At 38.7% G+C, this 26,035-nt stretch overlaps 1 protein-coding gene across 1 annotated transcript in view; it reads left to right on the forward strand.

The window, feature by feature from the left end:
* Positions 1-26,035, forward strand: part of UTRN (utrophin) — a 389,280-nt gene that overhangs the window by 158,786 nt on the left and 204,459 nt on the right. Inside the window, 6 exon segments of the mRNA XM_009895523.1 lie at positions 284-368; positions 1,964-2,169; positions 3,346-3,463; positions 6,945-7,150; positions 8,616-8,770; positions 13,498-13,687. Of these exon segments, the coding sequence (XP_009893825.1) occupies positions 284-368; positions 1,964-2,169; positions 3,346-3,463; positions 6,945-7,150; positions 8,616-8,770; positions 13,498-13,687 (960 nt within the window).

Consider the following 26,035-nt stretch of genomic DNA (forward strand, 5'->3'; position numbering starts at 1 on the left):
TGCTCAGGCAGTAAAAAACATGTAAAGAACCTGTCTACAGCAGTTAATTTCTTTCTCTCCAAGATTTAAGTAAGACACTGGAATGTATTGAAATAACACTCTGAGTACCTCGTGGCATTTTTATTGTTTTTAAATGATACCTTGAAGAAATTCATTGAAATATATCTGAAGCATGCCATTGTAGCAAGCATGGTGTAGAATATTTTGTCTTCTAATAACTGATTACTTTTTTGATGTTAATCTAGGTTGTCTCACTTTTTTATTCCTCTGTGCTGGGCTGTAGGTGTTCAGAGAAGTGCCTGACAGAGTGAGAGAACTGGAGGCATTTGTTGGGCAGTCTCATCTTGTTACACAGACAAAGCCTTCTGGTGAGTGATCAGTCCTTCTGTTGTGCTTAAATGTATTGAGTTAAAGCCTGTTTGTGGTCAAAAATAATCCAAAAAGAAACACCTTCCCTATGAATTTAGTTAAGTGGAAACAAGAAATGTTGTCCATTGCTGTACTTGGGGCTGCCTTTGTGTTACTATGTGAGAGACAACATTTGGTTAGGGAAAAAGCCACTCTGCAGTTCAGGATTGGGGGAGTCCTTTGGGGTTCCCCTAAGAGTTTTGAACTGCAGGAGTATTTTGGTAAAGCTTAGGCCTCTCCTCATCAGGAGTCAGTGTACTAGGTACAGAATAACAACCAAAATAGCTATGTTTGTGACAGCCTGGTTTCCTGTGGATTTGTGCGTTGTGGTCATGCCTTTTAGTAAATACGATCCACTAGAAGATTTACCTACAGCTAATTATTTCTAAAGTATCTCCTGCATGAGACTCTCTGCAGTCCTATAAATAAAGGCCATTCTGCGTCTTTCAGCTCAGCAGGGACGCAGATAGATCTTTCTCGTCTGCTAGATACTTATCTTCCTGAATGTTGTAGGGGAAACTGTCTAGATATGATACGTTCTCGTATCAGACACTGACACTGGCCGTCTTTTCAAGTTGTTGGAGGCAGATCAGCAGATACAGAGTGTCAACAGGATGCCCAGGTCTCCTTTTTAGAAAAGTAGGTAAAAAAGCCCTTGCCTGAAAGAGTTTACAGCTTGAACTTCAGTAAATTAACTCTTTTCTTTTTTCAGTTCAGCATCAGTAAACAAAATTTAGTGGAGGAAAACCAACTTTTGTTTAAGCCTTTCAAAACCTTGCTTCAGTTTGTTTTCCTTTCATACGGGGTGTTTGGGAAGTAAAGCTCCTGTATTTCATTGCTTTAGGCGAGTGTGTAATATTCATGGTCCAGCTTGATTTAACTTAGTGTTTTCTTGGAACTAGAACAAAACCAAACACAGCTGCTGGAGCAAATCTTACTGTTCAGCTCATTCCTCACTTCTTTGCAGTGTCAGGTCAAAAAGATAGAAAGGATGGGGCTGAACTAGCAGGCATCTGTCCCTTCTTAGGACAGTTGTGTATTGCCAAGTCCATGAAGCATCTATTGCAGTAGCTTGACTTACCTGTGCTTAAGTGAGTTCCAAGCCAACAGTGGAGAGAACCTTTCTGACACATAATACAAAAGGGAGGAAGACAATTTTAGATGTTTATCTTAAATGAAAGGATTGTTTTTTTTATGCTTAATGAGGGTCAGTTCCCTTTTGTGGCAAACACTGTTTAGCTTTGCTTCGTTAGATTTAATGTCATTTTGCCTTTGCAAGTTTTCTTCTTGTTTGTTTTGTATTTAGGCTCAATAATTTGGGTGAGTCTTTGGCTTTCAATGAAATAATAATAGCCTTAAAAAAAAAAAGAGGAAAAGGAGTTTCTGATTGCTTAGTTTCTGGTTGTTAAAATGCTTCAAATGCAACTTTTGCCGTAATTTCTCTGTAGATGTTGTTGCATATTTATAGGAATTACAAAAAACCCCTGTAATTCCCGTAATTGCATATGTGACCATGACTCTCTTTCTTTAACAAAACCCCCAAACTCTGTTTCAGATGTCCAAAAGGTGGTGCTAGTATCTTCTTCATTGGAAATTCCTGTTCAGACTCAGCAGGCTTTGGAACTTTCTGCACCTGCTGATCTGGATAAAACTACAACTGAGCTGGCTGACTGGTTGGTATTGATTGACCAGATGCTCAAGTCAAACATAGTCACCGTGGGAAATACTGAAGAGATCAATCGGACTATTGCACGAATGAAAGTATGTGTTATTGTGAAGGCTAGCAGATTGGAAAATTGGCTTACACTTTAATAGGTTGTACATTCAGTAAAGAAATTACATGTGTTAAAAAAACCAACCCCCAAACAACCAACTGCAGTAAATGCATAACCTGAAAACTACACTTTAAATGCTGTCATTATTACACTCTTCTCCCCTCTATTATTTCCTGTTAATTCCTGTGTCCCTATGTGAGCTGTCTGTGAGCTAGGCACTGCTTTTGTTTGTTTGTTTGTTTGTTTTAACCAAAGGATATAGATAATAACTCCTGAAAGTGATATATTTTTGGGAACGTATGGATAGCTTATGCTGAAGACTTTGGAGCAGCTTCATATTTGCTTGGAGGATGACCTTTATGATCTACTCTCTAGTGGTTTCTAATGAGTTTTGTTGTGTTGTAGTTAGATGAAACTGTTTTCCAGAGACATGCTGAAATGATTAAAAGTTGTAACATAAATGCTTATGATGTAAATGTTTGTTTCTGTTGATAGCTCATGCTGTGCTGAGCCATGACTAAGGGCAGTATTTGTGAGATGTATATTACCATTAAGTTTCGTTTTATTTGACTTGATATCAATTAACATGAGTAACTGTAGAGTAAAAGCTGCAGGCTAAACAAGTGCTAAACAGTTTCTGTGGGTGTCTAACGTAATCTGGAATTTGAAAGAATAATGTGATGTACGGTAAATTTAGAAACACTTTCTTTTAACTATATAATAGTTGTAATATTGGCTCCTGGTATGTTATCATAGTGAAATAACTACATTTTTTATACAATATATAGTCTGATTGTTCCTCCCTGTTATTTTCCTTCTTGATCCACCCCTCAGCCCCCATATAAATGATCAGAGCTTGGTAAGAGGAAAAGAAGTTATGGAAGACTGAAAAATAGATACTGGGAAATATTCCACAATGACTGTGGTAACTGTGTGGTTTGTACAAGTTAACCTTCACCTCTGGATTTCGAGTAACTGTCATTATTTTTGTTTTTTAAAGCAGTGTTATAATACTGTGACAATTCAAGGGTCACAATAATGATGGGAACAGCCATCTACTTGTGGCAACCCATACATGTTTTGTTTTATCTACCAATACTACAGATGATGATAACTAACTTCTGCTTCTTGAACTTAAAAATCATATCCTAATTCTTAACAGATAACAAAGGCAGATTTGGACCAGCGGCACCCTCAGCTTGATTCTGTTTTTACCTTGGCTCAGAATTTGAAAAACAAAACTTCCAGTTCAGACATTAGGACAGTGATCACAGAAAAATGTAAGTTCCTCCATCCTGTGTGTGCAAATACAATTATTTCCATGGCAGTAAAAAAATCTTTGTATCTTTCTCTTACACTCTTGATTTTGAGCCTAGCTGAAGTTGCGTTCCCTGAACAAACTGAAAATTTAGCAGTTAAGTGGCTTTCACTCTAACAGTTTAATGAAAATTCCTGGAACAAGAATTGTCACTTGTTTTCTTGAATGGCCATTTTTTCAAGTACAAAGGTAAATATTTTTGCTGGGATTTCAAAATATCTTATGAAGAATTTGAGTTACTTGACAGCCATGAACCCAGGGATGAGGGTTTTTTATTTATTGATAAAAGGAACTAATTGTGTATCTTTATTTTTGTTGAGCTGTGATGCACTGGACAGTTAGTGAAAGCATGAAGATATTGATTTAGGACATTAACTCTATGTATGTACTTTTGAAATTTTTGACTGAGAGTTAGTAGAGCATTTAAGTCACTGATATGTACTTGAAGATTGAGTTGCCAGCTTAAAGGTCCCCATCCCCTTTGAAAATTTCTTTTACCGGTACTTATAGGAAGAAAACATACAACTGACTCAATTAGAAACTAAGGGACAATGTATTCTTTGAACTCTTAAGCTCTGTCGGTTTCTGAGCTTAGAAAATTCATGCAGCAGGAAATATCATAGTTAAAATTAAAAATTGAAAGATATATTTCCCTATGTTCTCCTCTGCAATGTAATTTTCCTTTACTTACATCTACATGAATTTCGTTGGTGTCCTTAAGACTTGCTGGAGATGATAATAGGGCAAGGTAGAAATGTTAAAGGGTCTGTTGAGATGGCATCTGGTCTCTCAGATTAAGAGGAGCTATGGATTGGTAGGGGAGTAAGATCCAAAGAAACTAAAGCAACTTGTAGGGCCTGAGTTTTGCAGCCACTCAGAACCTAGGGGTCAGGTGGAAACTTGGGGGAGGATAGTAACTATGTAGTCCATGGGAGTCAGACAGCAAAGGGAGATCTGGTCAGTCACGAAACATTCTTGATTCTTCAAAAAAGGTGAACAAGGAACAAAGGAACTGTGCGTTGAAAACTTGAGTTTCCCCTATAGTCATGCCCATCCAAGGTGGAAACAGAGAAGCTGTGCATGCTGCCATGGATGAAGCTTCCAGTTGATACCCTACATGTGTGTGAAGATTTTGCTACCTGTCATGAAACATTAGAAAACTGCAGGTTTTGTTGCTACTGACTTTTGTAAAGAAAAGTTTGCTCTTTGAAGAAAAGTGAAGCTCAGGACTGCTTAATGCACCTCGCTGTTTAAACACTGAGGGGAATATACCAATGTCCTACAAACTCTTGTGAGCCTGCTCTATGTGTTTGATGAAGCCTAATTACTCACATAGCCAGAAGCACAGAAATAGAAAAAAGCTTCCTTCTCTGGAACTTCCCTCCCAATTACTGCATGGACATGAGGAATTAAATACACAGTCTCATCAGGAATTCTTTCCAATCTTTCTGCCTTTGATACCAGACTGGTGCCCCTGACAACTTTTGCTTGGAACCTACCTATTGAACCCACTTGAACGCTGAGTCCTGTTTTGGTGGAGACTGAAGAGAACAGAAATATATCAGCAGTGCAGAGAGTAAAGTTAACCTGGCCATTAATAGGGAAAAAAATACCAAGAAATATTCTTTCTGTAATAATAATACTACTATGTAAACATCAAATATCTATCTATTTCAATCAAGTTGCTATTATAGGCAGCTGTTTCTCAGGGATATTTTTTCCTTTCAGCTTTGTGGGGAGAGCCTAAACACTTAAGAGGTTTTTCTCCACAGGTCATTAGCCAGCACACAGGGTTATAGCCTTTTTTCACTCCTGCTGCTTTTGCTTTTGCTGTTTTGGTGAAACCACTGATGTCTCCCAGCAGCTGCTGGTTTCCTTTGAACATACTCTTCATCCAATATAGTAACTTATTTTTTTCTAATAAAAAAAAATATTATTATTTGCTGTTGGGTTACTGAAGCTTTCTTCTAAGTTCTCATTCAGCATGACCTACCTCATGCCTGAAAATGAATCAAAAAGTTGCCTGTGGGTGGAAATTGATGAATCTACATTGCACAGATTATTGGGTTTGTCTGCCAGTAACACAGTTACTTTGACAAGTGGGCTACGCTACCACAGTCCTTGAGAGCTTTGTGAAACAGAATATTGTTGAATGTATTAAAGTTAAGAGGTCTTCACAAGCAGATCAAGCATAATGGCTTTGTAGAATTCTAAAAAGTTTTTTAAAAAAAAAAAAGAATGTAAAGGGTAAAGTTCACTTAAGAGGTTTTAGCTTAAGCACAACCTTTGGCATTTTTTCTTCATGGAAGATTGATGTGACCTGAGTATCAAGCATGTTAGTTTTCTAATAAAATTGCATACTTACTGGTAAGATAACTATATTGATGTGTTTCATACTGCCTACCTGTTGCTGCTCAGAGTACAGCTATACTCAAGAAATCCAGGTTAGGGGTTTTTTTTTGTATTGTATGCTTTTTTACATTTGCTTTTTTACTTTTTAGTTCTAGTGATACAAAGTGTTCCTAATAACCATCATGACAGGTAATAGGGAAACCTGTTTCCACCTCTATAGACTTTCAACTAATAAATTTTTTTATGGTCTGTAAGTATTAAGAAAAAGGTATCATGCTATTTATTTCCCTCCAAAGGCAGACTTCCTGCTTTACCTGACATGCTGTTTTTTGTTCTAGGCTCATGTCATGTTGTCTTTTTCGCCCTTTGTTTATTAAAGGTTAAAGCCTGTTTATCGATTGTCTAATGTAACTCTATTGAGAGAGGAACAGGATACTTGAAGGAAATGGGGTGTAATCAATAACTTCTCTGTTCTGTTGTGTAATCTGCATAAGTCTGTAGAAACCTGTGGTGGAATGAAAGTGCCAAAATAGGTTGTTACTGGAGTGTTTCTACTTTGGCCAAAAATTGTAGTGCAGGTGGCACTAGACTGCCTTCAACACACAGTGGTCTGGAAAGCTTTGTTCACTTTGTATAAGCTATCCAGACCTAAAGTGTATTTATTTATTTATTTATTTATTTGTACTGGTTTAAGTTGTAGATGCACAAAGATGACTTGCTGTACAGCCATCACCCTAAAATTGTGTTCCTTGGAGCCCTGCTACTGGTATATCTCTGCAGTGCAGCTGGGGCCGATTTGCCTCCCACATGTGTGTACTTAAAAAGTAAAATAAAGCCTTTGAAATATTACAGAAATAATAGTTGTTACCTGTATGCTGACCCACTTAAAACAAGAGGTAGCCAAACACCTGCATCGTTCATTGGCTTGTGTGAATGTGTAAACTACATGGGGAGCTAAAATACTGAGTATGGAAACTGCTGTATTTGAGAATGAATTATACTATTGCCCCTTGTCCTGAGAATTAAGTGGTAGTTATTGGCTACTTGTTTGTTTGCCTCAGGTTTTTCATATTCTGTATTGTCCTCCACAGTGGAGAAGGTGAAGAACCAGTGGGACAATACCCAGCATGGCGTGGAGGTGAGGCAGCAGCAGCTGAAGTACATGCTGACAGACAGCATACAGTGGGATGAGCAGAGGCAAGAAATGGAGCACCTCATGGAGCAGTGTGAGGTCCGTCTGCGTATGCTCCTGCAGGCCCCAAAAGAGATGCTTGCCAAACAGATTTCAGACAACAAAGTAAGACCCTCTACGCTTTTTTTCCCCCCTACCAGACTCCTCAGCCTATGTAATGCTACTGGATTCAGTTGATGTGTGAATGTACAGTTTAGTTGCAGCAGTGATTTGACAATTCCGTGTCTTTTGGGGCATGTTATATTCTAAATTGTCTCTATTTCTTTTGTATATCAGACTTCCTGAGAATCGCTTTCAGGGAGGGGAATAGGTGGCATGTGTGCATGTGTGTCTTTTTGGATGTGTAGCTGAAATGAATGTAGTGTAGCATCAAATAAATGATACTATGCAAAAAGCTTGAAACTCAGACCAGTAAAATTTATCATACATCCCCAGGATGTAGCATGTACTACTTCATAGAAACCTATTAGCGGTAGTTTAGTAAATCCAGGAATGAACCAAGCTATTTAAAATTATATATATCCTGAATAAATATAAATATCCTGAATTTCACTTCTGATGAATGCTAGGTGTATTCAACACTTTTTTTTTTTTTCCAATCCCATGCAATCTTCGCTGCTTTTCATATCACAGTAAACCTGCTGTGATAGATCAATAAGTCTGATGTCCTTTGTCCTGGTGGCTGTCAGGATAAAGGGCAGGCTGTAGGTGGCACAGGATGAGAACTAAAGAGACAAATCAGTGAGGAGGGGCTCTTACCAGTGCAGTATTTAGAACAGAGCTATAATAGGCTTTAAAAAAGTGTGTGTATATATATACACATCTATATATATTCATGAAGGGACAATGTAGGGTGCAGCTGGGTATGGAAGGAAGCAGGGAGTATGATTATGAGAATTCCTTACTAATCCATAGCTGTTTTGGTAAATAGTAAAATTGCATGCTTTTCGTCATCTTTCTCTACGTGAGCAGGGATTGGAAATGGACTATTAGGTCTGCTTTGCTTTTGTAAGTCAAACATAGTACAGAGATCATAAGATAGAACTGGACATATATATATGCAAATATATATGTTCAGGATTCTGTAAAGTCAAGGCACCTTATGAATATCTTGCCATTATAAGCAAACACATCTAATGTATTTTCTTCATTTAAAAACAAGAAAAAAACCCACAAAACAAAGAAATCTAATTCTCATGCTGCACACTTTATTTGTGGCAGTTTTAGCTGTCGCATCACTATTATCATAATCTATACTTATTCATGCTACTAATAATATGGAAGTGTTTTTACTTCTGTTGCCAGTAAAATAGAAAAGGATTTTTCTAGCCTTTGGCAGTTCTGGCAAATATAATCGTTCCTTACATATTTGTGTTTTGGTTGGTTCATTGTCAGGACTCTTAGTATCTGTAGATTTTAAGAAATTTCTTCTAGATGAAAAGTAGGCACTTTTTTTTTTAAAAAAAAAAGGCAAAAAGAAGTGTTTTTGTAATATGATAAAAATGCATAATATGAAAAAGAGTCCGATTTTGATTTTACTCTAATGTCTCATTCTGGAATTGTTTTGTAGCTGTTAGTACAGGATTTGCATAGAGGTGACATCACAGTAGCTGCATTCAATGATCTTTCTAATAAACTTCTTCGAGAGTATCGTGATGATGACACAAGGAGGGTGAAGGAAACCACTGACCAAATGAACACTTGTTGGGTTAATCTGAACCAAAGGTAATTACAAGGTTTCACTCTATATGTAACTGTTTGTGTCTTAAACTTGTATCCTGTGTATACATGTGTAGTCAGGTCTCTTCTCTGGCAGCTTTCAGCAGCATTTAGGGCTACTCTGGATAATTAGTCAAGCTGTTTTGAGTTTTGATCGTGGAAATTCCCACAGTTCACCACGGAAGGCTTATGTATGACTTCTCATTTATGTGGTTGTTGGGGGGGGGGGGGGGGGGGACTTCTCATGTTTGGTCTCAGGTTTGCCTGTGGCTAATATTCTCTAAGTGTCTTTGAACAGTTCTTCTCCTGTTCCTTGATGCACATGTGCTTTATGTTTTTGTAGTTTGTTGCTGTGCTTTCTTTCCATAAGGCTGTAAATATTCAGCTTGGTCTTCCAACACATTAATTCATTATGGCCTTTCATCTAATGGAAGCTTTCCCTGAATGGGGCTGTGCTTTGGGTTCTGGAGTGCGATGTTTCTAGCGCTCCCATCTAGAAAAGGAACTGAGATGTACTTGAAACTTACTTCTTCACCTTACTACTCTTTTACCTCTTGTCCTATCACTGGGCACCACTGAAAAAAGACTGCTCCCATCCCCCTGGCACCCTCCCGTTAAGTATTTGTAAGTATTAATAAGATCCCCCCTCAATCTTCTTTTCTCTAGACTAAAGAGACCCAAGTCCCTCAGCCTTTCTCCATAGGAGAGATGTTCCAATCCCCTAATCGTTGCCCTTTGCTGGACCCTCTCCAGCAGTTCCCTGTCCTTCTTGAACTGGGGAGCCCAGAACTGGATGCAGGACTCCAGATGCGGCCTCACCAGGGCAGAGTAGAGGGGGAGGATGACCTCCCTTGACCTGCTGGCCACACTCTTCTTGATGCAACCCAGGATGCCATTCGCCTTCTTGGACGCCAGGGCACATTGCTGGCTCATGGTCATCCTGTTGTCCACCAGGACTCCCAGGTCCCTCTCCACAGAGCTGCTCTCCAGGCGGTCAGCCCCCAACCTGTACTGGTGCATGGGGTTATTCCTCCCCAGATGCAGCACCCTACACTTGCCCTTGTTGAATTTCATCAGGTTTCTCTCTGCCCAACTCTCCAGCCTGTCCAGGTCTCGCTGTATGGTGGCACAGCTTTCTGGCGTGTCAGCCACTCCTCCCAGTTTATTTTCGAATCTGCTAAAGTCTGGAACAATAAGCAATTGCATTCTGTTGTGTATAACTGAAGCTCCTCAGTTATCACTGGGGCTACTGTTTTGCAGTCTGCAGCCTTGGGAAGATGAGTATAGGCTTTATTTTTTAACTAGGGACAGAATATAAACGAGAACTCTGGGAACCGGTGGGTAGCCAGAGCATAGAGCTACTCAACGTAACCCCATGAAGCAGCAGAGTAGAATTGAAAGGGGAGAACGTGCAGTGAAGGCACCTTTTCAAGGGAATGAAGGTTTTTATACTTGCTTTAAATGCAATAAATAGAAATACTAGTGAACCTTGAGTGACAAGGCTTACTTCATGTAGCAGATCTTGGGACATGTAGGGGTTGTACATGGAGCACACATGTGGCCCTATGGCTTCTGTAAGTGCAGATCTGTATTTATAGCATAATGCTTTAAAATATCGGGGGGTTTTCCCATGATTGGAGGTTGTGGGAGAGGTCCTTAGTAACATCACCTGGGAGAATGAGTCCTGGATAGCACAAGACCACTACCAGGAAGACTGTAGCCGTGGCATGTGAAGTTGAAGCAGCTTATTTTAAAAATGTTGGCATTAAGAGATTGAAGCTCCCCAGCTTGACGTTGTGTAAATTGGATACTCTGCCCAGTGGCTATTTATGTTCTATTTTTGTACTTTAGGGTCAAACTGTAGTAATTCTGTGTGGTTTGGCTGCCTCAATAATGGATTAGAGTTGCTGTCTCTACTGTCTCAGATGTTATTTTCTGACTTTCTTTTGATCACACACTTGTAGGCATTGCAGATTTTTAGTTTAAATCTGAAAAAATAATTGGGTGGAACACAAACCTGAAGCAGTGCCATGAAAACTTAAATAGTAGAGTTACCATTTTCTTTTTCTTCTTGGATGTGTCTTTGCTAATAGAATCTGCATAGATCTTCTTCACTACCATTGTGTTAAGTGAAGTTAGCTGCATTTGTAAAGGATTCTCCAGGTTCTCCTTACATTTAATTCTTACATCCTGGAAGGACCCTCTGACTTTTGAGGCTGTTCTAGTTGTATTAGAATACTTTGAAAATCTGAGTCATCTTTTTATAGCATGGAGTAGTCATTAATCTGCAGTACAGAATTCTCCATAATTTTCTATTTTACATTTGTGGCCTTTACTGGAAGGAAATGAAAGTATTTGTGTCTTCTCTGTAAAAGTGTTGCTCCTTACTGCTATACAGGTCCTTTTTAAAAGCACCCATGTAATCTTAGAGCTTTAGTTGTATATCTGTTAATTTATTCTGCTGGAGTACGTAATTAGTGAAAGGAATGATTTTCACCTTTAATTCAAATATTATGACAGCAGTGGGACTGTAATAGGATTTCATTCTTCCCCGTAATTTCAACCAAGCAGAAAGTTTGAGAAATTAAAACTTTCTGAAGACAACATTCTTCAATAAATGTTATTAGCTACAAAGTTCAGGTTGTCTCAATTCCCATCTAGTACATCAGTACTTAGACTTAGAGATCTGGGTCACCTACAGTGTTTCATCCTTTGGGTCTTTTCTTTTTCTTTGAAGGTCACCTTTATTACCAGTCTGTTCTTCCTGTTGTCACTCCTGTTCTTCCACCTTTGGCCTTAACTCCCTGCTGGGGAAGAAAATCCCTGCAGAGGGAGAGGGTTTTGAAGTCAGAGCTCGTAACTGCTTTTACTTTACGTTTTTCTTGCAGATCCTTGGTGTGCTCTAATTTTTTAGCTGGTGCTTGTTATCTTTTCTAGGCAATACCTATAAAACCATTTGTAATCCCTAGCATGCTATTTATTATTTTTTTTCTCGAGAGCAGATGAAGCGTTCCAGAGCTTCAAGCGAGAAGCAAGAATGAAGGCTTCTTGTCCTGCTAGTCATTTACCAGTAGCCAAAACCTGGGCAAGCATGAAGTCAGGAATGATTCACACAGTCTTATTTTGGATAAAGCGATTATTAACAAGTGACATAAGACCTAAGCTCCTAAAGGGGGGGTTGCAACACTATCTTTTTGCAAGTAGTCTCTAGAAAATTCAGTTGGTTATGGTAATACTTAGGAATGTAAGCCTGGCAGAATTAGGGTTGCATGAGACTTTCTTACTGCCCTTGAAGGAAAACAGCTTTTCCTTGCTTCTGTCTTTTCTGATGTGCTAGTAGACCAGAATACCTGCTTTGAAACATCATCCTGAATGGTACTGAACACCTGCAGCTTCTTTTCTAAAATGGATATTTAACTACTTTTGAAACTCGTGATTCTAAACACAGCAATTCCCTAATACTTCTCAGCAGTACTGTTGCCACAGCATGGCAAGGAGGAAAGAAAGCCTAAGTAGAATAGGAGGAGGCAGAAGACAAATAAGTTTGATGGGCCTGTCTGGAGAAGCCTGTTAAATTCATGTGAAAATATCAAATGCTGAGTGTTTTGGCCTTGTTTTACTTGAAATTAAATATCTTTTTACCCCTGAAATCTTACAATATGGTTAGCACATGATGTGAGAATAAAATCGAACTTCCTAGTTGGTTAGCAGCAGCATTCTACATAGCAGCCCTGTTGGGGATTTCCGTACAGCATGCTGGTGTGGCACAGGTTGTTTCTTTCTTTTGTCCTGATTTTGGGAAAAGGGGTACTGCAAAATAACAGCCTCAAGTGGATGAAGTTCAGCTTGTCATGCTTTAATTAACGCTGGTAATCAGAACTTTTTAAATTGCTGACTATAACAGTTTCCCATCTGAGTTTCATTTCAGTGACAAGGAAACAACTCTGTTATGCAGAAGTACAACATGATCTTTTTTTCTAGGAAATCTTTTGAAGTTGCCTACCAACAACATAATCCAAAGGTTTTAAATGAGTTCCTTACATCTTAAAAAAATCCTCCTACAAACAAAAACACTTATGTTTGTACCAACCAGAGATCTTTTGGATTCATTGAAAATTTGGACTATATTCTGCCAGTTGTCTTTTAGATTTAAGCGTGTTGGGCATGGCTTGGCTGTCATGATGGTAGTGTATTATTCTGTTTGAATGACAGTGTCAAAAGTCTTGTCTTTTAGCAGAGAGAACCAGGTATTTGACTTTTCATCCCTCAGCACTTTAACTCATAAAAATTTAGGGAAATGTTTCTGCTCACTGTAAAAGAGGAAGAAAAGAATCCCTCAAACCCTCAGTGCTTCTACTCCATATGACTTTTATTGATGAGAAAAAGCATTTGCACTTTTCACATGGGAATAACACTTCTACCATCTGTGGTAGCAGAAGTCCATGATGGTAATACTCAAAAAGGAAAAGTTAGGATTTTAATTAATAACTGTGTTTCTTCCACATGCCTTTTTAAAAGGGGCTGTGACATATATAACCAGTTCAGAGAATCTGTGGGTAGCTATAGATAGAATAACCTGAAAAAGAGTGATCTAAATAATGATAAACCAAGCTGTGACAGATGTGTAGTTTCTCAATAAAGATAACTTTCAGATTTCCTTTTAGTAGTTTCATTATGATGTATGTAATGCTGTATGTTATGGGGGAATATTTTGACGCTTTTCTTGTTTTCAGAGCTGTTGATAGGCAGAATTTCTTGGAGACAGAGCTGAAGACAGTACAGGCCTCACACAAGGATCTAGAGAGCTTCCTCAAGTGGCTTCAAGAGGCAGAGACGACAGTTAATGTTCTAGCAGATGCATCCCAGCGTGAGAACACCACTCAGGACAGTGCCTGCATAAGGGAACTCAGAAAGCAGATGCAGGTGAGAAACTAAATAATACTGCTATTATTCATGCTTTTTCTCAATGGCAAATGTTATAAAGGAAAGCTATCTACTAGAGTGGGAAAACCTGCAGCCTATTGGAAGGTGTTTAAAAAACAGCATTTTAGAAGTGTGAAGGAAGCAGATTTTTCTTCCTGAGGTTTGAAATACATACTTTGTGGGCAGCTGTGGCACTGAGGGCTCTTAAATGTCCTTGGAGGGTGACTGCACTCAGGAAGTGTATACTTGATTAAACTAAGTCATGTTGTGTGATTGTCCAACGAAACAATTTAATCTACTTCCCTCCAAGTAAGGCTCTCGTGGGCTGCACTGTCTCCTATCCCTGCTTGCTACCTTCCTCCTGCTTTTCCAGCAATCCAAGAAGTTGTTGCTTTGATCACCTCTCCTCCCTCTCCTGCTGCCCAGCAGCTCCCCAGCTGGCCTTCCTTCCTCTACAGGCCACAGACTGGAAACCTGAGAAATAACTGAGGCCACTTACAGTCCTTTTTAATATATAGACACCCTAGCTTGTCTAAAATCTAGAAGGGAGAAGAAGCAGGTCTAAGAAGCATGGACTAGCTGAGTACCACATCGTCTGGCTGTTCCTGCTTTTGCATATCCCATACATACATACAATATCTCCTTTGGGGAGGTAGGAGGGAGAGAGAGGAGCTGGGTTCAGTCGGTACTAAGGGTACAGTCTGTTGAGGGAAAACAGGAGGAAAGGGTCTGGAGACCCGACAGTTCTTTTAAAAATTAGTATCTTTGGGTCTGTGGCAGCAACGGGTTGAACGTCACTGCCTAAAAGTATTTTGTGTTTCTATTCTATATGAATTTCCTTTGTCCTGTTTACCTGATGCGAACGCTGTTCATGTGTTATCTTTCTCCGGAATGTTTTAATATATTTTTTTCTTCAAGTAGCTTGCCTCATTTAGCACAGTTATTTTGATACGCACAGAACTGGGTGGCTAGATCAGTTATTAAATACTGCACTCTGGGTTTGGAATAAAGTCTGTGGTCTAAGTTCATGGGGTTTGAACAGCTTCTAATGAAAAAAAGTGCTGCTTTCAGTAGTGCTGTTAATCTGAACATATCTACATTGAATTTAAATGAAACGAGACAGTTTAAAGTATCTGATAGCAAGCTTCCCACTGTAATCATAAGGAAGAGAACAATATGTTGTGGAAGCTTGTGTCTGAAGATGACCTGTCACTCACCAATGTTTATATGATTCCGGTCAGTTGGGTAACTCACCTGTAGAGGTGTGGCTCTTTGTAAAACGCTGAGACTAGTCTGTAATGGCAACACCTAGAAGTTAATATTATACTTTCTATTGGCAAAAAACCCCAAACTAGTGTGGTGGAGGTGAAAGAGCTAAAACAAGGCCACAGGAAGCTAACAACATGAGACGGTGCTGTGTGCAAATAGACTTATTTCTGCATTACCTTGCATTCTGTGTTGTCAATCACACCAAGATAAAGCTGTTATTTCACAATTTGCTTGTTGGCTGTATGCAGCTGTGAAGCACCTTGGTCATGGAAGATTGTTCGCCCTCCTTCATTGGGCTGCAGTCTGCTTAAAATTGCCAGGGTTGTGCTGTGTGAGGGGAGAACTGCTGGGCAGGATGGGCTGCTGTGTGAAGAAGGTCTATAACCAGGTCTTGACCATGGCCATTGTCCTGGCTTGTAACCATTGAGAAGGCAGATGTAGGTGCTTGGGCATGGCTTCCCCTTGTTCAGCATAACGTTACCTGATATTCTTCATCTTTTCCTGGGTCTGTATGCTTCTACACATTGTACACATGAAGCATAATCACTTAACTTACCCATGACTTTACATAATATTGTGTGCTTTTTTCCAACTACCAAAGGAAGTGGAGCATGTCAAAGACTCTAATAGTGTAATGGCTTTCAAAATGAACTTTTTCCCCTACCATCTTTCAGTCTCACTTTAAATATAACTGAAGTCATTCATATCATGACACTGATGAACACTCCAAAAATCAATATTTCTGTTTTCAAATATTTGTTGAAATGAAATTTTGAGAACAAAATGAAGCTCGAACATCTTGCTGTACCTTAGAAAAAATCAAGCCCACTCCCTTGCACATTCTTAAGCTTAATATCTGATTAAACAAAGAAAATTTCCTGTTCTTTCCCTGTTAAGTGATATTAAATACAATGTTCTTCTCGTTGTGCTTTATTGAATGTGTGAAGAAATATTTCTTCTAAATGGCTACAAGAAGAATGCAGGGCTTGTGACTTTCTCTGCTCTGTGTGAAGATGCCTCTGCCCCCAAGGCCTGTGCATTGTGTAGAATTTTACTGAGTTTAAGGTGTGATTAAATTCTAGGCGAAATATATGCTGAACATAGACAAAACATGATGCATTTTTTCTTGTTGTTGTTATATGTCATGCATTTTCAAAATAGGATCATCTGTTTAACTGGCATCTGTGTGTGTGCGTGGGAGCACTATCCTCCATTACATTGTGGGGCTAACTTGTTTGGCTGCAGCTCAAGCTACTCTACAGTGGAATTAGTGATCTGGGCACTGCTGAAGCTTTGTTTTGCCTTCCACTGCGACATCTGAGGCTAGCAACAGTACTATGCAAATAATGCAAACTTTGAATTCTCTAATGATTTTATTTTTTTTTTAAAAGGAGGAAAATCACAATTGTAGCATCAGTCTCCCTAATTTATTCTCTCAGTATCTAAATGTTGCAGAAGACTTTCCTTTCATGTTAGTGCTGAAACACTCCAGTCTCTGTTGCAAAATGTTTAGCAGCCACCTGAAAGAGGTTAAAACCTAATTTGAAGCAAGGTGCAGAAAACAAGCTAGGAAATAGTAAGTAAGTAATGCTGGTCAGTGTGTGTGAACTCCTGTGCCTACAGAAGTAAAGGTGTTCAAAATAATTTGAAAGTTTTGTTTCGTTGTAGATAAAATCATCATGACTAGTGATGGGCTGCTTGTGTCACTGCTTGATTCAAACTTGCATATTAGCTGGGAAGGAAAAAAGCGGAACTGAAGAAGGCAGGTGTGGACCGTGGGTTCTGTCTTACACAGAAGAGGTTTGAGCTTCTGAATGTCTCAATGTTTTTGGATTGTGCTGCTTCATAGGTTTCCTCAAAAGATGTTCAGTAACATCATATCTGCTAATGATGGAAGGTTACAGCTGGTAGGTTAAAGGAACAGGCTTGTGGTGGGAGACAAGAGTAGATATAAGCCAGGAGCAATGGAATACAGAGTAATGGTTTAAACAAATGGTGGAGATAAGGAGAGAAGGGGAGTCAGGCAAGGTGGAGAATACAGGTGGTAAGATTCTATATACAGAGTGGAACAAAGGCTCTGTTTCCTCAAAATGATGTCATTGGTGCTGGACAGATCACAACCAAAACACAGTACAGGTAAAAGGGGTTTGCCTGAGGCCTGGTAGAAATGTTGGTTTGGTTCTGAAAATAAGGATGAAAAGGTTGTTAGCTGAATTGGACGGGAAGAGAGTTTTTAAATGTCCTGTATGAAGAACTTGCATCTGGCATTCTTCCCTTCAGATGGAAAATGCGTGAGAAGAGGCAAACCGGTGTATAATGCACTGGCATCTAAGCTATGCATTATCTAGGATCATACGAGCTTGTCGTACTACCTGGAATTGGTGACTCCATACTGTGCTGATTGTTGTGCTTGAAACATGTACGTATCTGTTCCTGTGACGATACACACATTAAATAATATATTCCTTGTAATGGTGTCTACCACCTACTGTGTTGATAATGGCCTCCCTGAACCTTTGCTATGGCAGCCCCTCTAATACAGGTTTAAGTAGATTCATCATAGCACCTTTGGAAGTAATAACAAATAGCTGTATTGCATTGGGAGTGCCTTGCTGGTAGCAAAACACTTCCACGCTCTTGAACGTCCTACTGCCATCCTTGGATGGCTTAAATAATTCTGCTTTGTCATGAGAAAAACATCAAAATGATGTTAGCTCTTAGGATTCCAGGATGGCTAGAAAAAGGGGCGAAGGTACAATTGTATGCTTTTAATTTGTCAAAACCCTATTCTTCCTTGTCCTCACAAGTCATTCAGGAAAAGATTTTAATTGGAAAAGGCTCCTGAAAAGCATTCCTACTTTCTGGCGCAAGCGAGAATCCTTTGAGATACCTTCGACTAAATTAGCTTTAAGAGAGTTTTCATAGCAGAGACATTTACCCCCTGCGGTTTTTCCTTTTGTGTTGGGTAATCTAGTTTTGAGAAGCGTCTGTGTGATTTATTAGCCTTTAACGTATGGCTGATATAATTAGGGCAGGTATCCCTCTGCTCCTCTCTCAAGATTTATAACACAGTCTGTTATTCACTCACTCTACAGCTCTGCCAGAGCTGCGTTTAGTCTGAGAGAGAGAGCATCCTTTCCCGGAGTGAGGGAGCAAATGCTCAGTCTGCCGATAGAAAGCAGCTACTAGGGGAGAACAACTGTTGTGATACACTGGAGACGTCTTCCTGAAGGAATTCCTTTTTTGTTCCTGCAGCTTTCAGGCTTAAATTAATAATCTTTCCTGGCTATTTAGTGCACTCCTGAACGGTGGCAGACGCTCGGCTGCTCAACAACTTCATTTACGCTCTGCACAAGCAGAGCTGAGCAGTACCGGTTAGAAGAATCTGTGAAGGCTGGTATTTTTTTTTGCATTTGTTTTGTGGGGTTATCTGGGGAGAGAAACTTATGCTATATCAACCTCCTTTGCCTTTGAAACGTATAAAGCCTGTGGCTTGCAAAAGCAGTCCTGGAAGAGAGCATGCTCAGAAAGCTGGCAAATCATTGTCCAGTGACCGGGAGGAAATGATAGTTGCTCTTCATTTATAATGCAAATTCTGAGGTGCCTTCAGAAGTGTGGCAAACTTAAAATGATGGCTGTGGTGAGAACATCTCTGCAGAAAGTTGTGGTGTTGTTGCATCGTTTACAGAGGATGGCAGTTTCTTCTCCCCGTTACCAGAAGCTTTGTAAGGTAAGAAATATAAGCCCTAAATCTTGAGAGTGTCTAATGCTAACTCTGTTGTCTTTCTGAGATAGAAAAGAAAGTAAGTACGGGATGACTGTCAAAAGTATGTAGGCTATCTAGTGTGTTTTTAAAGCCTGCTAGGCTCTCATGTGTGTGTTTTCTTAAAGAATGTAATACAAAAAAACCCCTGTGCTTATCAGAGTGATACATTTTTCTAAAAGAAGTGCTCTCTTGCCTACCATTTAAGTGTCCAGAAGGAAACTGTTAATGTTCAATGATCTTTTGTAAAATACTCCCACATCTGCTTTTCCAAAGGAGTTGGTTAATTCTCAGTAAATGCAGTACTTTAACTCCTGGGTACCCATTATGTAGAATAACTGTGATATTTTATGCCCAGTGTTTTCACTTTTGAGCTTGATGAAACTTTTAATTAGGAATGAGCTCAGCAGACTAATTTGTAGCCATGAAATTTAGACTTCACTTGCCCGTATTTACAGAGTTCTTTCAAAGATAAAAAATAAGGAAAAATTGAAGGAAAAGCATGTTGACATATGCTATCACTCATATAGGTATTTTTGCTGTTACGTGTTTTGGTGGCTGACTATTTCTGCTTCCACTGAGACTGTGTTTACATTTTTTTTTTTTTTTTTTTGCACAGGTTCAGTAGTTCAGAACTTTAATATTGTGGTAATGATCTAAGCTACCTAGTGAAAATAAAAGTTTTAAGTAGATTGATCACACACCAGATTAAAATAATTAAAAAACCTAAAAATTTCAAACTGGTCTGTAAAGTCTAGAAGTTAATGGTGCTGCAGTGTTGGTGTCTGTGTGGAATGGTCATACTGTGGTGTATTATTGGACTTCAATATAAGTATCCTGCTTCATAACTTTGGAAAAATACAAAATTGGAGAGGTCTTCAGCTGTATACTGACATAACATTATAGAAATGCTATTTGTCAGCCTTTGAACCTGTTTTTTTTTTTTTTTCTTGCTGCTTGTGATACTTTAAAACTGCCCGTGTTTTTTGGTGAAACTATGCCTGAGTCTTGCATACAAGGTGTATGAAAACCAAAGTGCATGACCGTATCTTGTTCCGACGATAAAACAAAGCTACCATAAGTCATCATAATTGCTTCAATCTGAAATGTGTTTTTTATTATGAGAAATACAAAAATGACATCAAGTAAAAAAGATCCCACCTGTAGTAGAGTTTGGAAGTAAGAAAAGGATATAATGCAGTATCTGGTTCATAACAGTGAAGCTTGTAGAGGAAGTTCTGGCGTATGGGGAAAATCACATTGTTTTCAAATGGGAGTTTCAGTGTGCTCCTGTTTACAAAGCTGTACTAAGAGGTGTATCTTCATTATGAAGAATGATAGACAGTGGTTTGTGTACATGTTATTTTAACAAGCATGCCTCAGTTAGTCTTGTCTTCATCAATTGTATCATTAAACAGCCCTGTTTGCTTTTGTGAATAAGGCAGATCTTTTTTCATGAATGTAAAGACATGGTTTTTAATTGTCTTTTCATAAGAATTAGGAAATTAAAAGTGCTTTAAAACCTATTTAGCCATGTTTTTGTGTATAAGCTTGTTTGTAACAATGTTTGTCAAACAAGAACTATTTAGGGACTCTTGCAGTAATAATTATTTGCTAATTAGCCTGAGAGCCTAGTAAATGGTTGGATACTTAATTTGTTGAGTTTAAATCTACCCAAGGGGTAGTAAAAAAATCTTCTCGAAGGCTGTTAATAAAATATATTTTCTGATTGAGAATTCATGCAGTGTTAGCCTTGGTAATTTTTATGTAGCTTAAAATTACACATTGTATGTTTTTCTCTTTGTTAAAAAGTCACGTGGCTTAGGTTTTTCAGATGTCTGTGCTTAGTTTACTGAAAGTAGAATTGTTGGTCTGCCTGTAGAATTAAATCAGACACTGACTGAGGGGAAAAAAGGAATGGTTTACAATCCCAGTCACTTCCAGCAGGTGTCAATGTAAGGCAATGATATATGGGAGTCTGGTGATGGAAATGTTAATACTTAGAGGAGAAAATGGTATGGAAATTACAATTTAAAAGCAACTATGACAGCATGTCAGGAAGGATTTATTGTAGTGCCCTATATACTTCTGTCTTTGGAATTTCACAAGTTTGTACATGTCTTGTGAACTCCGCGGATACACCAATACAGTTCAGTTCTGCCAAAGACAAGTTATTTGCAGTAGAGTATATGAATTACTGCATTGTATACAGGGTAGTTACTTCATGAACTAGCATCTAAATGTTTCATGTGAAGGGTTCTCTGAAGCATAACAGAGTGCCAATGAAATAAACATTAAAAAAAGTGCCAATGAAATATTTAAGACAAATTCCTGAAGTTACTGTTTATCTGTTTTAAACTGCACTGTTTGTAAAAGAATAAAAAAGGCTTTATTCTTGAACTATACTGGGGAAAGTCATAATTGTTCCTCTTATTAGCAGTGTAATAGTAATGCTCAGCATTCATAGTCTTCATTTTGCAAATTTCTTACAAGCAGAAACAAAAATAAACACTTCGGTGACACATTACAGCATTGCTGGAAAACAGGACATCCAAGGTTTAGGACATTTCTTCTTTTGCTGCTTTCTAATTCCTTTGTACCAAGGTGAGTTTTGCCAGATGTAACCTTTTGCTAGTATTGCTATTTGATATTTTTACACTGAAATTAGTGGCATACCAAGACAAAATGTGTACACTTAGCATTGTGTTGTAAGGACAATGTGCAATAAGTTTTGCTTTATTGTTGTTAGCAGCTTTGTTTCATAACTCTTTTGTAACATTTTGACACTCAAAGAGAACAATCAGAAAAATGTTTTTTAGGGTCTGTTGTCTGCTCTGTGTTCTTGCTAATATGTGATTGTTTCTTAAAAAATGTCTTCTATTTGGTGTGTCCAACTATCTTGGACAAGAATGAATTTAGATTTTTGTTGGGAACATCAAAAATCATGGTAGATCATTGATAGACCTCTTCTGAGAGACCAGAACTACAGTATTACTTATAAAAATGAAGTAGAAAATTGGGAATCTTTCTCTAACTTCCCTGATGGAAGTGAAAGACCAGTGTGTCTCTGTCAGATAGGTAAATGATTACCTTGAAATATGTATCCTATTTGTGGATCTTGACCGTGATATTTTTGAAACATATTGCTAACATTCAGGGACTGAGAAGAGACCTCAAGTAAATAGATATCAACCCCCTTCATATAAAATACTTGAAACGTCAAAACTGATTCAACATGAGTCTTCACTCTTGAAGTGGTATGTAGTGATGCATGGTAACTTAGGTGAGTTCCTGACTTCCTCAGCTGTGAAGAGAAATGCTGCATCAGAAACATGTATCTTGTGGTTCTTTTCTATGAATACATGACTGAAAATGCAATTCTCATTTTCTGCTGGGTTGTTTGTGGTGGTGTGTTGTGGTCTGTTTTTGGTTTTTTGGTTTTTTTTGGGTTTTTTTTTTTGGCTAGTGTTAAATTTATAAAACCACAGGAAGTTAAAAGCAGAGTGAATTCTGGGGTCAAAATCCTATTTTGCTGTGGCACTGGTGATTGCATTCCAGAGGACATTTACATTATGTTGAATTTTGAGAGTAGCAGCAAAGGCTCTGTTCCTGTGAAATGTTGAAAAAATGTGAAGGTCATGGGGGGTGGGACAAAAAAAGTATGAAAGGCTGTATTGAGAAACGGGTAGTTTAATCCTGGTTCCAATGAATTCAACAAAGGTGTTTTCTGATGTTTACATGACTTCAAGTTGATTTAGAAAATAAATCATTGGTAGTTGATCACATTCAGGTATGAAATACAGGTAATCAAGTGTGGATGAAGAGGAGGCATTACAGCAGTGATGTAGAACTTATTTATTGGACAGCAAAAGTGAGACCAAAAGTTAATTTTGGAAGTATTAAGCTAGTTGTTGGTTGGAAAACGAAGCAATGCCTCTGTCATCAAAAGCATTGCTAAATTATGCAGATGGTTTCTTTTTTTAGATGAAAAAGTGAAGTGTCCGGATTGCTTGATATTGTCCTAGTAGTATAAGGGACATTCTAATTAGGTCTAGATCTACCTTAAAGCCTTATAGAAGGGAGGAGACCAGAATCAAAGGGAACTTTGGATATAGTGGCTGCTATGTACTGAAATACAATGAGGCTAAAAATGCACTGGGGAAAAATTGGCTATTTTGAAACAAGAGATTTAGTAAATCATATCTAATGATAAGCATCTGATGAGTTTCGGATTTGCCTTTTTTAAAAACAACTGAGAAATGTAAATAGCAACCACCCCACTTCCAAACACCCACACCCTGTTTGTGTTGAAAATGATTGTGTAGAACTGGTGTCCATTGTGATTTCATAAGATAGTATACATGGAGGGGTGGGATGAAACATGACTTGGATGTACGGTAAACAGAACAGGGTTAACGTACAGCTAATCCATTACTTACAGAGCTTAAAATGCAACAAGATGGCATGACAGTGTTTAGTGACTGAAAGGACAAGAAAACCTTATCATTTGGAGAAACATGAATAGGCTAAGAATGCACATAAGTTAATGATCATTTAAAATGAATAAGATAGACATAATTTCTTTTGGGATATGAATTAAAAGTTGGAAAGCTGAAAACTGGTGGGAGAATACTTGAAATTATAGGCATCTGGAAATCTTTAGAGATGATAATTGATTTGTCACTGGCATTTATTATAGAGTAATCACAGCAACTACAATAGCAATGGAAGGCTGAAGGGAGAAAATTTTTAATGGCTTTAAAAAAAATGAGGTAGATGAAGGCTGGAAATGACTATCCAGGAAGTCAAAAGACGTGAAGACTAGAAATATAGACAACAAATGAAATTCAACTTGGAAATATAATTCCTATAATGGAATTTAATTCTCCATTGGTATCAAATTGCATCTTTGTATGCAGTTTATCAGTGACATATGAGGACAATTAAGGGCTTTGGTGTGTATTCAAGATGTCAGTTGTTAACTGTTAGCATGTTATGGATTGATTCCCTTGGGAATTTTGGAGGGATCTGGTAAAAAAAAAAAAAGAACAGCATATTGGAGGGATATTTTCCTGTTTTGTTAAACTAGAGAGATATGACATCATGAGAACTCCCACCTTCTTCCTGAGGATAGGATAAGCTGGTTCATGAAGACAAGTGACTGCCACAGATGCAGAGTCTGGTTGTAATTGGAGATGGAGCTGAGAGGAATGGACAGAATTTCAAGGGGAAACTTGTAGGTAAAATATTGAGAAGACGTCTTGATAGTGAGATTATGGAGCTCATGAAGTCTTTTTTCCCAAGAACTCCTGTGTCCTAAGTCCATAAAGAAAATGTTTTAGTAAGTCCTCAGGCAATGGTTTAGTTTAGTAAGCTGTTTCCAAGCATGAAAAAACAAGAAGGCAACTGTGAAGAGCCAGAATGGATTTTAAGAAGGGTGCCCAACCTGATGGCTTTCTGTGAGAAAGTTGTTGCTGTCTCTTTGGATGAAGGGAAAGCAGTGACGTTTCCTGATCTTGACTTTAGAAAGACATTTGACACAGCCTCTGATAGTGAAATTGGGGAGACACAAACAGGATACCTGAATGAAAAGGTGGGAAGAAAACTGGCTGGACCATTGGTATTCCTCAAGGATTGGGATTGAGACCAGTACTGTTTAACATTGTTATGAATCCGAACAGTGCGACAGGGTGCACCATCAGCAGATTTGTGAATGGTATCAGATTGTGGAGGAACAGTCAATATGTTCCCGTTCATCGTGACCTCAAGTAGGACAGATGGACTGACAGGAACTCAATAAAGTTTTTTCAAAAAGACCCCAGAGCAAATTCTTGCACCTGAGAAGGAATAACCCACTGCACACAGGCTGTGTGAGCAAGATCGAAGCCATCAGGGAGAAGTCATTATTCCTGTCTGCTTAGCACTCCACGAGGTCATGTCTAGAATACCATGCTTGGTTTCAGGCCCTCAGTTTGAAAGATTCTGAGAGACTGGGGAGAGTGCCGTGCCTGGGGGCCGGAGCACATGACACAGGAGTAGAGGTGGAGGGAGCTGGTTTCATTTAATTTGGAGGGTAGACGGATCCAGGGGTTTCCAAATGCTGCCACTGCCTACCCGGTGGATTGTTGTTAGAGAAGATGGAGCTAGGGTCTTCTTGGAGGTGCCCTGTGAAAGTAAAGGAGGCAGTGGGAACAAGCTGCAGCAGGGGAATTGGCTGTAAGGTCAGCAATTCTTCACAGCAGCGTAGCTGAGGATTGGAGTGGGCTGCCCGGAGGCTGTGTATTTCCATCTCTAGAGGTATTAAACTGTAGTGGATAAGGTCCTTAGCAGCCAGACCCAGCTTTGAAATTGGCTCCTGGAATTGGCAGGAGGTTTGACTCTGTGACCTCCAGAGGTCTTCCAACTTGAGATTTTTCTATGATTCTCTGTGCTAGCGCCCTATTGGCTTATAAGTGAAGACTAAAATAGTCCAAACTATAGCGTGGCAGTTTTCAGCTGTGACTGCATTGCCTAATTCCTATCAAAAGGAGCTTCATGTTTTTGCTCCATGTGAAAAATTCTTGCTACTCTGCTGAATTTTGATCTAAATCTGGGCCTGCTATGAGTCTGCTGGACACCCATAGCATGTGTTCATCTGCGAATCCTTTTGCTGTAGTGTAAACTTCTGCGTTTTCAGATGATGTTTCCAAAACTCAAAAAGAAGAACATGCCAGCAGCCCTTTTCAGAGAAAGGTTGTGCACATCTTGAGTGATGAAGCTGACCTAAATGTAACCGGTTTGTTTTGCCATTTGTCTAATTATGATCAGTGCTAAATGAAGCTATAATAAATGGGTACTTTATTGTAAATGTGTCTTTACAGAAGACTGCGCTCTCTAGTGCTCTGTGTATGTATTAGGCTTCTCTAGAAATAAAACTGTTTCTCTAAGGTGAGAGAACAAGGAGAAGCAAAATGGGGGAGGACATAAAGCTTCATAAATTGGGTATTTTTAACTGCTGCACCAGTCATTCCTATTTGCAAGCAGAATGCAGTTTAACAGGAGAGAAGATGAGTTCTAGAATATAACTTTTTTAATAGCATTTCAGCAGTATTTTGGAAGGGAGGAAAGGAGGAGAGAGAGGAGATGAGTGAAATATTTCAGGACATGCTTTTAGAATCCTCTTACATTTAAAGGCAAGTCTGATTTTTGAGCTGAAAATATTTTACTATTGCAGTGAGGATGAAAATGAATATAAAATATAGGGTAGTTCTATTAAGGCATGAATGTAGGATTAATGGGAAAATTGACTTCCATGAACTTCACGTGTTTACAGGAGC

The sequence above is a fragment of the Charadrius vociferus genome, unplaced genomic scaffold (assembly GCF_000708025.1).
Source record: "Charadrius vociferus isolate BGI_N301 unplaced genomic scaffold, ASM70802v2 scaffold142, whole genome shotgun sequence".
NCBI classification, from domain to species: Eukaryota; Metazoa; Chordata; class Aves; order Charadriiformes; family Charadriidae; genus Charadrius; species Charadrius vociferus.